General features: G+C 42.3%; 1 protein-coding gene and 1 long non-coding RNA gene across 4 annotated transcripts in view; both read right to left on the bottom strand.

The window, feature by feature from the left end:
- arhgef4 (Rho guanine nucleotide exchange factor (GEF) 4) overlaps nt 1-15114 on the bottom strand; it is an 86143-nt gene that overhangs the window by 32033 nt on the left and 38996 nt on the right. For 2 of the 3 annotated variants that reach the window (XM_061932452.1, XM_061932453.1), the window contains one exon: nt 8824-8972. The exons of the other annotated variant lie outside the window; for it this stretch is intronic. In XM_061932452.1, the coding sequence (XP_061788436.1) occupies nt 8824-8972 (149 nt within the window). The remainder of the gene's footprint in view (nt 1-8823; nt 8973-15114) is intronic. 3 annotated transcript variants of the gene reach the window in all.
- Nucleotides 3767-5883, bottom strand: LOC133578306 (uncharacterized). Its single transcript, XR_009811838.1, has 2 exons — nt 4620-5883; nt 3767-4549 (listed from the first exon to the last, which is right to left on the bottom strand). It is a non-coding gene; the product is annotated as an uncharacterized lncRNA (long non-coding RNA).

Below are 15114 nucleotides of genomic sequence, written 5' to 3'. Positions count from 1 at the left end.
TTCACCCGAGACCATCATCTCATCAATGCACGGCCCCATGTTGCAATGATCTATACACAATTCCCAGAGGCTGAAAACATCCCAGTTCTTGCATGGCCAGCATGCTCATTGGACATGTCACCCATTGAGCATGTTTGGGATGCTATGGATCGGCGTATAAGACAGCGTGTTGCAGTTCTTGCCAATATCCAGCAACTTGGCACAGCTATTGAAGAGGAGTGGACCAACATTCCACAGGCCACAATCAACAACCTGATTAACTCTATGCGAAGATATGTTGCACTGCGTGAAGCAAATGGTGGTCACACCAGATACTGACTGCTTTTCTAACCCCCTCAGACTCCCAATAAAGCAAAACTGCATATTTTAGAGAGGCCTTTTATTGTGGGTACCCTTTTATTGCACAGCACACCTGTACAATAATCATGCTGTTTAATCAGCATCTTGATATGCTACAGCTGTGAGGTGAGATGGATTATCTTGGCAAAGAAGAAATGCTCACTAACACAGATTTAGACCGATTTGTGAACAATATTTGAGAGGAATTGGTATTTTGTGTATACAATAAAAGTTTGAGATCTTTTAGATCAACTCATGAAAAATGGGAGCAAAAACAAAAGTGTTGTGTTTATCTTTTTGTTCAGTGTATGAACACATACAGCCCAAGCCCAGTCAGTAAGCAGCACATCTCTGTAGTCTTTCTCCACACTTGTAGTCTGGTACTCTGGTCCACAACAAACCTTGTAGAAATATACTTTGGGGTCACTTCAGTGCGGTTAAGTTAGCGTTCATATATTGTATTCATACACGTTCATGTATTTTTGTAAAGGGACCAATAACATGCATTTAAGCATGTACCAAACAGGTCATATCCTTCGATTGTATCACTTTTGTCTATTGTGGAATTTTTTAATGATAATCAGAATGACATCTGTGTTGAAAAGATTTAAGTCTGTTTGACTTCTAAGATTTACATTTGAATCCTATTTTGTTTAAGCCTTTTCACCCAGATTTATGTTGAGTTTTGCTAACCGTTGAATGATTTTACCCGCATTAGGTCACAGGTCTTCAACAGAGGGTCCGCAGTGGTACTGCAGTCATGGTCAATTTTGGTTAATTAGACTTTTTTGTATATACTGTAAATATTTTTCTGCATATTCCCGCCATAATTGTGCCACAAATTCAAATATCTTGAAATACACATAGAACCAAATCACAGTAGTGTAGTTTAGAACTAGCAAGGACATGGCCAACCTACTCACTGCACCTTGCTGCTTTAAAAGAAGAACATGAATAAATGTTGATATTATTATATTAATGTTCACATTTACGGGGCTGTTTGCAACATACGCAGAATTTAAAAAAATTAACTACAAATACAACAATAACACCACTGGCCAGCTTATGTTAGTTATTAGTGGTTTAACAGAACATGTATTTTTTTTAAGCATCTATATTTTTTTTCCTATTTCTAATTAAATTAAAAAACATATTTCATCGGTCCGAAGAATCACAGTGGTCTGGCATTCATGCATGTCACTCACCGCTGTCTCCTCCACACATACACGCAGGGAGCGCGTGCACATACAAAAGCAGTCAAAGAGAAGCAACTAACATCTGCAGTCATGTTGTTGTTGTGATAGCTATCATGGAATGTATAGTAATGTAAGTAGCTATCATCACAATCATTGGCAAACTCAAAAGGCTAAAGCACGCGTTACATACAGGCGTAGTTTACGTCATTACGTACTAAATGCCGTAAGAGGGCTGGATATAATATGAAAGTTAGCACTCTTGAGGTATCCACGTAAAGCCTGAAAACAGACCCTTTAAGAAAGGTAATGATAAGTTGACAGTAATTATAATAATTCATAGTAACTGCCAGTGTTGTGATTTGGACCATTTTAGATGTTACAATTTACCCCATTATTGTTCACTATACTCTTAAAATAGCTTGTGCCTCTTGAGCAGCTCATAAACTATTTACACATAAAGATGAGCTTATAATGCTTATTAATATTCATGCTTAACATTAGATCGTGAGAACACCTTTTGTATGATGATGCTTATTTGAACACTAATGCTTCACATAGATCAGAGTGAAATGTATTGTGCATCACTGAACCTCATGACTTGCTGTTTTTTGCAGAGGTGTGAACAAGTCCTGTTCTATTCTTTCAAAGTGCAAGAGGAAAGAACACGACTGCTCTGTTCTGTAAAAGAACATATCAAAGTACCGAAGGAAAGAACACAAGAGCCCACATGTATGGCCCCTCCCCAAGGGACTTCCTCTCGTTTGAGCTTGGAAAGAGAATGATTTTGAGTAACGGGGCTCTTGCCTTAACGTAATCCAACGAGCTTGGTGATCGTATTGCCAACAGTCCGGAGTGCCTCTGTAAGTGTATTTATATTGTTGATGCAAATAAATGTAACTGATAGAGCATTGAAATACGTGTCTGGTAACTTTAATTTTCCTCTGATTAAATAACAAACATGCAGCGAAGTGGGACGGAGCCGAGGTCTTTGGTAGTCCCCCGCAAACACCAGCGAGCAATTAGCGGCGCTATACTGTATTCTTTGAATATCTTAGTATTGCACAATAACAAGGTACCTTTAGGACCAGTTTAACTTAAAACTCTATTTTTACTGGATATATGAGTAGAGGTCCATCTTTCCATCAGTTTGGGGGTCCTTGGCCTGGAAAACGTTGATGCATTGGCTGACATTATATCCGGTTACTTTGGTCAATCACACTTGCCTCCATCAGGATTCAGGACTGAGACTCGTCTCTCAATCCATTGCAGACTGCGTTCCCACTTGACCAAATGAACCGTGCCATCAGAGCAAAACAGAAAATAATTGCTTTTAACCCGACAAAAACAAGAACCGTGAATGCACGCTGTGTTTACTTTGTCGTAATTGTTCTGTGTTTACTACGTTCACTGTAAAAAAAAGTCAATAGATTTTACAGTAAAAAACTGGCAGCTCAGTTGCCAGAATTTTATTGTAAAAAAACCATTGGTACCAATTTTTCCATTTACTGTAAAAACAACAACTGTAGATTTTACGGTTAAAAAACTCAGTTCTTTCATCACAAAAAAGTGATACCATTTTCCAGTCATAGTAATGCACTCTAAAAATTAACCTAAATTTGTCGGCTCAGTCGCCAGAATTTTACGTAAAGATAAAAGAGGTACCATTTTTCCATTTACAGAAATACACTGTAAAAGCAGTAGGTTATATGGTAAAGAAAACAGGCAGCTCAGTTGCCAGATTTTTACAGTAAAAATAACTATAGTACCTTTTTTTCCATTTACAGTAAAGAATCCACTGTAAAAGCAATAACTGTAGGTTTTACGGTTAAAAAACTGGCAGCTCAGTTGCCAGAATTTAACTGTAAAAATAACAACAGTACCAATTTTCCATTTATAATAATGCACTTTAAAAATCATCATAGATTTTACAGTAAAAACTGTCAGCTCAATCGTCAGATTTTTACAGTAGAAATAACAATAGTACTATTTTTCCAATTACAGTAGTGCACTGTAAGAACGACTGTCGATTTTTCCCGTCAAAAAACTGGCAGTTCAGTCGCAGAATTTTAAATGGTATCTTTTTTAAATTTACAGTAAAAAACAATGTAAACTTGATGATACATTTCTGGTGACTGAGTGCCATTTTTTTTTTACCATAAAAATACCGATTTTCTTTTTCTGCAATGAAAAAGTGTAATGCAAGATTTAGCAAAACATAAAACTTGGGAGGCTTGAGTTCAGTGTGATATATTCCAGGTTAGATACGTCGAGTATGATTGGTCACATTGGTCACATAAGCAGAGTAGAAGGACATCAATGACAAAACATTCAAAAGGTGTTTGGGAGAGTGGAAATCATTTTCAAATTTGGGACAGGAAGTTGGTACAATTGCAAATACTATATCAACTGTGCAAGTATTTTAAAGTCCATCATTAGAAGGTGTTAGCTGTTAGCATTTAGCAGCCATGTGGATGAAACATGCAGAAGCAGAAAGTAGGTCAGGTTGCCGTTCATGTGCTGACATTCACACATGATAACAAACCTAAGAGTCTGTCCTCTCTTTTGACAAGTACCTGTTTTGTCCAAAAGAGCTCAGTTTCTTAACAAGGCGGCTGTCCTTTTCTTTTTCTTTTTCCTGCTTTTCATGTGTGTGAAAGCGTGTCGTCGTCCTACTGGAATGCCAGCAGGAACATGAGCACCACGTTAATGACAATGAGCAGCATCATGATGATGAACACCACCACCTTCTGTGTCTCTGGTGGGAGGTTGCAGCGGAGCATGGTGTTGACCAAACCCATCTTCTGCCTGCTCCACCTCCCGGAGCCGCTGCCCCGAGCCATCGCTCCCGTCGCGGTCCAGCCCACCTCCCCGCTCTCCTTTCTTTCAGCGCCAAGCCTCCACACGGCGTCGTGTTCCCTCGTCCTTCTCCTTGTGGATCTCTCCCGCCCCTCTGTCGTGGCGAACGCCTGGTCTTCTTCTCCTGCCACTTTGCCAACGTCGACTGGAGCCCCGGCCTGCTCGTGGAGGCTTTGCGTGAAAAATCTCGTGGTGGAGTTATTTATGGATTTTTGTGGCGTTACATACCAAAGTGTTCCTCCTCCTTCGCCCTTCTTTCTTCTTTCTGCCGTGTGCTCCTTTTCACTCGATGGCTCCAAATATCAGCATTTAGATACCTCTTCCTATTTTCCATCATTATGTCATCTTGCCTTCTCGTGTGGTGTTTCTCCTCCCATCATTTTTCACAATCATATTCCCAAAAAATAAATAACTAAAAACCAATCTGAGACTTGTTTTCCTGCTGTCCTGCCAATCCTTGAGTCACTGTTCCCCTGCTCTTGCTGGAGATGCTCTGCCTCAGCGCTCCACCATCGCCTGTTCCCCCTTTTTTTTAATGCCTTCCTGTCCTTTTCTTGTTCTGCGCCCTGCCTTGCAGATGCAGCAGCCAATCAGGTTACAGAGCATGTCAGCGTGCGCTGGATACCAGAGCAATGGAGGCTGAGCCATAGCAACCCTGAGCAGGCGAGGATGTAGTGGGGGTGGGTTGTTAGGCGGAGAGGCGTAGAAATATGAGGAGAGGAAAAGGAAGCTGGAAAATTAAATGTACGTTTGTGTGCATGCGCACGTTGTTATTGTTTGTAAAATTACCGCTGGACTTGATTGAAGCGACAGTCATCCCTCACCACATCCGCTTCAAATAATACGCTTTGACGACATTGCAGGTATTTTTGTAAGCTTAGTCTAGACATGTCCTGATCCCAATCCTGTGATCGGATCGGGGACGATTTTTGCCGTTTTTAGCTGATCGGCGATCAGCTGATCAGCTGCCGAGCCCAGCCGATCTTCAATACAGCTGTGTCCCAGTGTTTACAAGCTAAATATTCTAAGTAAAAGATTCCTTTCAAAGGGATGCATGCTCAGGGAAACACAATTAGACTTCTGTATTCCTTGTGACTCACATGCAGAAGGTGTGTGCATGAATTCCAGGCGGGTGTGAGTCTCGAATTTGAGACCATGTTGCAATGAATCCACAAAGCGAAAGCACTTCTAAGATACTAATCCTCACTACCATGGTGGAAAATAAATCACATTTTTCCCCCCAAGTATTATTATCACTGGAGGACTAGAGGAAAATGAATGGCTAAGCATGGCACACACACACACACACACACGCACACACACACACACACACACACACACACACACACACACACACACACACACACACACAGTAAAGTAGGGGTGATCGATTCAGATGTTGATTTTATTTATTTTTATTTAGCCTTTATTTAACCAGGTAAAAATCCCATTGAGATCAAGGATCTCTTTTCCAAGGGAGACCTGGCCAAGAGGGCAGCAGCGAGGTTCCATTAAAAAAAACAGTAAACAACACATAAAACATCACATTTACAACATTAAAACTTGCTCACATGACACATGTGCATACAGACAAAGTAGACTGCAATCCTTTCACAGAAGTTTTAAACTCATTCAATGTAACAAGGGTTTGAAGTTTAATATTCGATTGTAGGTTATTCCAAGCCTTCGGTGCTGAAAACCTAAATGCTTTCTTGCCCAGTTCAGTTCTTACTTTGATTATTATTATTGATACTATCAATGCCAAGTACAGTATGTGTATATTAACAATATCACACTGATTTGATCAATATTTTTCCTGTTCTTATTCATACAAAATCCTTTTTTGGGTGAATTTTGTTATTGTTTACAAAGTCAGTAAGTCTCTGGATACAGGAAGACTTTGATGTTTAAATGGGAGCCAATAGTAGATTTTGTTTAGTTAATGTGCACTAGTCACTTTATGTTGCTAAAAAATGTATACCATCTGATTTACAACTATACTTACAAAATCTAAATGTAATAACATAATCTGTATACAAATGTTTTGTTATACTATACTTGTTATAAAACATTTTCACTTATATAAGATATTGTCAAAGTATCAAATCTGGACTCGAAATCAGATTAGATTTGAGGCCAAAAAATCTGATTGGGATTGTAAAGGCCAAAATTGTTCATCACTTAAACTGTATGTACCTGTATTACAGTGCAGTATTTGTCTTATTTTCTAATATTATGTTGTGGCAATAAAGGACCAGCCTAGTAGAAAAACAAGTTGACATTACATACACTGTATCCATTAAACCATATCCAATTGTATTTACAATCCGCAAAGTATGTGAAAATACCAAAGGAAAGGTACCCATAAACAGAACTTCCTTAATCAATGAAATACAACCACCGGGTTAATACCAACCTGAATTCTTCCCTGGCCTGAAGCCATGATCCAGCATGGCAGGGACAGCACTGTTCACTTTGCCTGATTCAAGAATGGCAATGACCTTTTGATGAAGCAACATTTCCTGTAAACCTTGCGAAGGTTTTAGGAGAGGCCCAACCGGCCGCTGAACAAATGACCCCCAAGGGAACACTCTTGAATACCGCCCAAGAGGACCCCAGCACCATCATAGGCCTAAGCTATGGCCTCAACCACCAAGCGGGCCAAATGCTACTTTGACAGGGCTTGGCCCAGCTTAGCTTCCCAATAACACACAAAGAGCTGATCGGTCTGTGTGCGGTCAAATGTACACCATCAGGGACCTGACTGGACAGACTTAAGTGCAACTGGACTGCTTCAGCAGATTAATGAAGAGGAGGATGAAAGGGCTCCAGAACCAAGTGCACCAACACAAAAGTGAAGACCTTTTGTAAAAAATGGTAGATCGTTCTCCCCCTAATCTTAGACAAAACAGATGCACAGACAGGGCATGCAGTTCAGAGACCTGCTTCGCTGAAGCCATGGCAAGTAGAAAGGCTGTTTTGAGGAAAAGTTATAGCCCCAATTTAGCCAAAGGCTAAAAAGGAGGCTCCGACAGAGCTCACAGCATCAATTGCGAATCCTATGATGGGACCATGTGGGGCCTTGGTGGCCGTATACTGTATGTTCAAAAACTGTCTTAACAAGAGGCTGTGAGCCCACAATCCATCCCTCAGTAGGGATGTGATGGTCAGGCTTGACCGTCATGCAGCCCTTAAGGTGGATTATGTCCACTCTTACTCCAGCAGTGTCTATAAGAAAAAAGAGGACCCTCCGTGTTCCTGCACAGTACTGGCAAAACCGTTTCTATCTACAAGCAAAAATCGCCGTGGTAGAGGGAGCTCTGGCTGCCAGCTGGTTAGCCATAACAGCAGGATTCAAGCTGCAGTGCGGGCCCTGTCTAGGGGCCAGACATGCAGCCTGTAAATCCCCAGGTTCTGGTGTCGGAGCTGCCCTTGACCCTGCGACAGCATGTCCAGCCTGACTGGGACACACCATGGGGTTCTTGCCAGGAGTGTCTGCAAGATTGACATTCATAGCGGATGGGGCCAATCTGGGCCACAAGCAGAACCCTGGTCTTAATTATCCTCTCTTTTGCCAGAATGGCTGTATGAAGGGAAAGGGAGGAAACGCATACAGCAGGCCCTGGGCTACCGCCCTGCAAAAGCATCTACCCCCAGTGTTCCCACTGGCCCCGCTTTTGAGTACCCCAGCGGGCAGTGGGTGGTGTCCAGTGAGGCAAACAGGTCTACTTGAGCCTCTTCGCAAGAGGATGGCTTTCAGGGACACACCCTGCGCATGAGCCCAGAGGGGGAGTTTGTATGCTAGGTCGTGCAGGGTCCATGACTGCAGACCACCCTGGTGGTTGATGTCGGCAATCACGGTTGAATTGTTGCTCAAAACCAACTTGTGCTTCCCCTGAATCACGGTACAGAAATACACCAAGGCAGGATGTAAGACCCCTCTAAAAGGAAACCCACCGGATGGTGCTCCCATAGAGCCCCCCAGCCTGATTCTGAGGCGTCCGTAATGACGGTCACCCTTGACCACAGTGGGCCCAGTGGAACTCCTTCTTTGAGTCCAAGGGCCGTGGTCCACCACGCTATTGCCGAGAGGAAAATCATAGACACAGTGATAGCCCAGGAGCACCGCCTGGAAAGCTGCCGTCCTGAAGCCCAACAGCCTTCGGCCATGCTTCACTGTTATGTGTTTTCCCACATATAAATGTGACAAACTTCCCCTTCCGTGCATGCTGTCTTTCCCCTAGCGGCACCGTGTCCAGCTGTTCCTCCGCCTGCTGACTGGCTCGGCCAGGGGGCATTGAGGGAGTGGGAAAAATCGACCATCCGACCTGTCCTCCCTCTTAAAAACTCCCTGTACTGCTAAACCCAGTCCGTACAGAAAGGTAAAAATAATAAAAAAATAATAAAATGAAAAATATTTATTGTAATATACCTCATTGATAGCCAGCTGTTCTCCTCCACCTCCTCCTGGATGTCCAAAACAGTGAACAGAACTGCAGAATTCTTCATACAACAAATCTTCTTCACTGCCCAGATCTTGTCCAGAGCCCAGTTTCTTTGAGAGCCCATCCGGAAGAATCACTGCTGAGTCAAAATTAGAGAAAAAAGAAAAATGTTTAGGTTCATGCGACATATCAGCTTTTTTTGTATTTCCAGTCTGAGAATGTATTTGAACACAATGCAGGTTTGGATTCTTTGTCAGTCAGCAGAGTTCTAAAATATAATAATTGATACATTTTCCTTAGTTTCTTTGTTCGCATGTGGACTAGTTGCAAAGCCGCACAAAGATATGCTTACGGAAAACTGCAGTACAACATACTACTGTTTGTTCTAGCACAGTCTTGTATCTAATGTTTGACCAGGGCATTGGTTTTGAACTCGGTGAAAATCTACTTAATGTAACACTAAACAATACTAAACTATAAATTGTTTCACCAATCTGTGTATGTAATTTCAAATCCTTATAGAGTCGTCCCTCAACGGGTTACAGGCCTGAGCCTCACCGTGGTAAACAAATTTCAGCAAAGTAGAATTATTATGAATAAATATAATGCAACCATATCAAGTTTTTTTTTTACATAATTATAGTCGCCTGAAAATGAAATAACAGCCATAAAGTCACCTCTACACTTGTATCACCCAATCTAGTAGCGTTGAGTGTGTTCTACTGTAGATTGGAGTACTCACTGGTAGCCCAGAGGATTCTACAAGCATCATTGTAAGTAATGGCAGTCACCTGGCCACTACAACATGATCACTACATAAAAATACTTAATCACATCCTGGGTAATTATTCGAAGTTAGAATTAGGCTTCCATGTGCTGAAACCATGGGTGTAAGTTGTTCTGCCAAATTTGGTCAACTTGACAGTTAGAGCCTCGACTGATAGTTGTGTTGTTAACATTTCATGTTGTTAGCATTGCGTGTCTCGCGTTGTCATTCCACATTGCTCAGACCAAAGACTCACCATAGTCATGCTGAGCTGATGATGTCGAAGAAGAAGTGCATCAACAGTGTTACTCTCCACTTAGCATCGCGAGGACAGCTGCTGATAGCTGACAGCAGTCTTGTTAGCATTGAGTAGTAATAATACTGGAATGTCTTGCCTCTCGTCGTTTGAATTCGCTCACGTCAAAGTCACAAGAATATGGGGATGTGTTTTGATAAGCTGGAGTTTAAGATGAAGTGCATCAAAAAGTAGTTCTGACAAATATCGGTTAACTAGATCGTCGCAGTGAAGATAGCGCCAAGTTTAGCCACCAGGTTGTTGTCAGCATTGTTCACCCTTAACTCTGAAACGGAAGTCTCGCTTGGTGAATATCTTTGTCGATCGCTATAATATAATGATAGAAAATAAGACAAATACTGCACTGTAATGTCGATAAGAAAAAATAGGACATAATTTAATACTTAGTTTATGACAGAAATATGTGGAAAATGCTTTAAAAATATGCAATGTCGTAAAGCTGTAATATTTAAAGCTTGTGTGGCGAGGGACGACTGAATGTTCTGTTAAACCACTGATGGCAACATTAGTTAATTAGTTAGACAAGGGGTCCCCAAACTTTTTGACTCGCATTGGTTTAAAATAAAAAATAAAAAAAATAAATAAATAAATATATATATATATATATATATATATATATATATATATATATATATATATATATATATATATATACAGTATATATATATATATATAGTCTATTCTAGACTATTTCATCCCTACAGGTTTCCCTGATTTTCAGGGGATTTTATAATATATATATATATATATATATACATATATGATATAATATATATAATATAATACAATCCCCTAAAGAGCAGGGAAACCTGCGAAACAGGCTTGTAGGGATGAAATAGCCTCTGTGTTTTTTCCTGACCTAACGTATATTAAGCCCTACCCCGGTATTGAGCACTGTGTAACAGATAAACCACAGAAACCTCGACTATATATATATATATATATATATATATATATATATATATATATATATATATATATATATATATTCTGAGCGCAATGATGTCACGTTATCGATGGGTAAATGCATTTTTAGAGAATATGATTTGCCTGAGTGGCTAAGAGACACCGTGAGTAACAAGCGGTAGATAATGGATTATAAAGGACAGACTAAAAATAATAATAATAATTAAAAAACAAAAACAATGTTAAAAAAGTTTTTTTTTTTTTTTTTACTTGGGACTTCCCGCGGGCCAGATTATGGACGCTGGCGGGCCGTAGTTTGGGGACCCCTGAGTTAGACGGTGGTGCTCTTGTTACATTTTCTGGTTTAATGAAATGTGACTTGAAGCAACTTGCAAACATTCCCCTTAATTGCGGGCTCTGCGCAATACAACATTTCTGCAGGGGTATTATTGTGATTTATCTTATTATCTTGTGAAACATCTGATCCTGCACTTCATGGATACACTTTGTATCTAAGAAGCTAAAAATACTCTGCTGTCACACCTCATCAGAGGCATCGTCTCCCACTACCTTTCCAGTTGTTGTCATGGCAAACATTGGAAACAAGAATACGATAAGAATACAAAAAACAGGCCTTTAGGACATTCTGGGCAGGGGGACAACATATTCCAAAAACAATTTTTTTCCCCACACCCGTACATGTATTTTTTATGCTTTAGTATTCACCAAAGGTAAAAGATTTTAACAATTTATAATAAATGTGATTTGATGTGTCACACTTGTAAATGTTGCCATACATTTACATGTACTCTCACAATACAACTCTCCTAGACCTTTTGTTTTTCCTGGCTGTGTATTGCTCTCATCTCTCTTTTCCTCCTCAGTTGCCATAGCACCGGTGGAAGTATTGAGCACACCTGACTCTAACCACAGCAGGCTTCTTAAGCTGATTGCCTGCACTTGCTGGTTGTTGGTTCATCTTATTCTGCTTCCCTCGTGTCCTCTGCCACACACTGACCACACCGACCTGCTTCCTGTTCCAAGGAGGGCTGCAACTAACGATTTTTTGGATTAGTCAACAATTATCTTAATGATTAGTCGGATAACAAATCGTACACATGTATAATGGCTATAATTTTCCATTGCCTTCTAAATGCAGCTTAAATGGGAACTGCCCTTTTTTTTGGAATATTGTCTATCATTCACAATCATGAGAGACAAGATCATAAATGGTTTTTTGGGGGGGGATTTTAAAGATGATTAAAAAAAACGCTGGGAAAATGCAGCTAATGGGAGTCACCGTTGTAGCCTTCAAATTCCTTTAAAACAACTTCAAAACCCTACAGCAACGTTTTGTATACACATTGCAAGTCTATATATATATTGTAGTAACAGACACGTTCATAACAATATGTAATGTGTTCAATATTTACCGTATTTTGGTTATTTTATGCACAGCCGAAATTAATTCCTCAGCGCATTGGTTTCTGTTTCCATAGCAGCGCACGTCTGACTTCTGGCATCAAATGTGTTCCTATTTCCGGATACAAAGTCGTGTGTGTGTTCTAATCATGGCAGACTTCGTACCAGACAACTAAGCTGACTATTTTTGGACAAATGAGGATTCACAACCTACTCTTTTTGAAACTAAGCATATGGAGGGTGCTACTAGAAGCGGGCACGAAGGAAGAGGAGACGTTGGAGCAGACAGAAGCTGGGAGAGTGAGGTGAAAGCGAATCGAAGCTGCAAAATGTGGAATTTGGAGACAAGCTATCCATCCCATCCATTTTCTACCGCTTATTCCCTTTGGGGTCGCGGGGGGCGCTGGAGCCTATCTCAGCTACAATCGGGCGGAAGCTATTTCCACATAAATGGGGTGCTTACCCCAAAGAAATTGGTAAAAAAAACGTCCCTGGCCAGCTGGACCAAACAGACAACTGTCCATCGAGTGAGTCACACTTTCTATCGATCATGATACAGCACGCAGCATGTCATGAGAGTATCATGCCAGACAGCATACCCTGTCAACCTAACTGTGCATAGGCGCCTATCTACATTTCTGCCAGTGGGTGCTCGGTGTGTGTGCTTGGTGGTGAGAAAGAATTTGCCATCAATCCCACGTGGGTGCACGGCACTGGTAAATGGGTTATACTTGTATAGCGCTTTTCTACCTTCAAAGTACTCCAAGAGCTTTGACACTATTTCCACATTCACCCATTCACACATTCTGAATGTTGTGGGGCTGTCTTGGTTGACAAGACTCTGCAACATCGCGTGGACATCGAGGGCGGTACCTCTGGATTGGCAGACCGGGGTGGTGGTTCCTCTCTTTAAGAAGGGGAACCGGAAGGTGTGTTCCAACTATCGGGATCACACTCCTCAGCCTTCCCGGTAAGGTCTATTCAGGTGTACTGGAGAAGAGGCTACGCAGGATAGTCGAACCTCGGATTCAGGAGGAACAGTGTGGTTTTCGTCCTGGTCGTGGAACTGTGGACCAGCTCTATACTCTCGGCAGGGTTCTTGAGGGTGCATGGGAGTTTGCCCAACCAGTCTACATGTGCTTTGTGGACTTGGAGAAGACATTCGACCATGTACCCCGGGGAGTCCTGTGGGGAGTGCTCATAGAGTATGGGGTAACGGACTGTCTGATTGTGGCTGTCCGCTCCCTGTACGATCAGTGTCAGAGCTTGGACCCGTTTCCAGTGAGGGTTGGACTCCGCCAAGGCTGCCCTTTGTCACCGATTCTGTTCATAACCTTTATGGACAGAATTTCTAGGCGCAGTCAGGGCGTTGAGGGTATCTGGTTTGGTGGCTGCAGGATTAGGTCTCTGCTTTTTGAAGATGATGTGGTCCTGATGGCTTCATCTGGCCAAGATCTTCAGCTCTCACTGGATCGGTTCACAGCCGAGTGTGAAGCCACTGGGATGGGAATCAGCACCTCCAAGTCCGAGTCCTTGGTTCTCGCCCGGAAAAGGGTGGAATGCCATCTCCGGGTTGGGGAGGAGATCTTGCCCCAAGTGGAGGAGTTCAAGTACCTCGGAGTCTTGTTCACGAGTGAGGGAAGAGTGGCAGATCGATGTGGCGTCTTCAGTAAAGCGGACGCTGTATCGATCCGTTGTGGTGAAGAAGGAGCTGAGCCGGAAGGCAAAGCTTTCGATTTACGGGTCGATCTACGTTCCCATCCTCACCTATGGTCATGAGCTTTGGGCCATGACCGAAAGGACAAGATCACGGGTACAAGCGGCCAAAATGAGTTTCCTCCGCCGGGTGGCGGGGCTCTCCCTTAGAGATAGGGTGAGAAGCTCTGTCATCTGGGAGGAGCTCAAAGTAAAGCCGCTGCTCCTCCACATCGAGAGGATGCCACCCGAACGCCTCCCTAGGGAGGTGTTTCGGGCACGTCCGACCGGTAGGAGGCCACAGGGAAGACCCAGGACACGTTGGGAAGACTATCTCTCCCGGCTGGCCTGGGAACGCCTCGGGATCCCCCGGGAGGAGCTGGACGAAGTGGCTGGGGAGAAGGAAGTCTGGGCTTCCCTGCTTAGGCTGCTGCCCCCGCGACCCGACCTCGGATAAGCGGAAGAAGATGGATGGATGTATGGATGGACCCATTCACACACACATTCACCATGCAAGGCCCTAACCACGAGCAAGGGTGAAGTGTCTTGCTCAAGGACACAACGGACGTGACTTGGTTGGTAGAAGCTGGGGATCGAACCAGGAACCCTCAGGTTGCTGGCACGGCCACTATCCCAACCGCGCCACGCCATACCCCACGGGATCGGAGCCTATGTGACTGTGTACAAACAAAACATGAAATGTGGGCTAATACTTTACAGATACTGTAATATCATTGTTCATGTTTTTCAGTCAGTACAGATTGGTGTCTTATCGCAGTGTTGTGCATTACAAACTCAAACGTGTTTCGTGCGGACACGAATAATACCAAAGCACGTCGATGTGTTACTACGCTAGAAAGAGACTTACTCAGTGTTCGCTCTTACAATAACAATGTTGCAACAGCTGTTTATTATGCAGGCTACAGAACGTAAAATAAGTATTGTTGACGGTTTTTGAATACATTTTTAAAGTGATTTAGAGATAGAATTGATTGCTCCCATTAGCTGCATTGCTAGCTACCAAGAACGGGCTAATTTTTATATGTTAGAAAGCGAAAGAAAAAAACTAAAACCTTTTGTCTTGTTGTCCCTCATAATGAATGTGAACAAGGGCTTGGCGATATGGCCTTTTATTAATATCTCGATATTTTTAGGCCATGTCACGATACACGA

Source organism: Nerophis lumbriciformis, linkage group LG38 (genome assembly GCF_033978685.3).
Source record: "Nerophis lumbriciformis linkage group LG38, RoL_Nlum_v2.1, whole genome shotgun sequence".
NCBI lineage: Eukaryota > Metazoa > Chordata > Actinopteri > Syngnathiformes > Syngnathidae > Nerophis > Nerophis lumbriciformis.
This window is presented reverse-complemented; position numbering and strand designations above follow the sequence as displayed.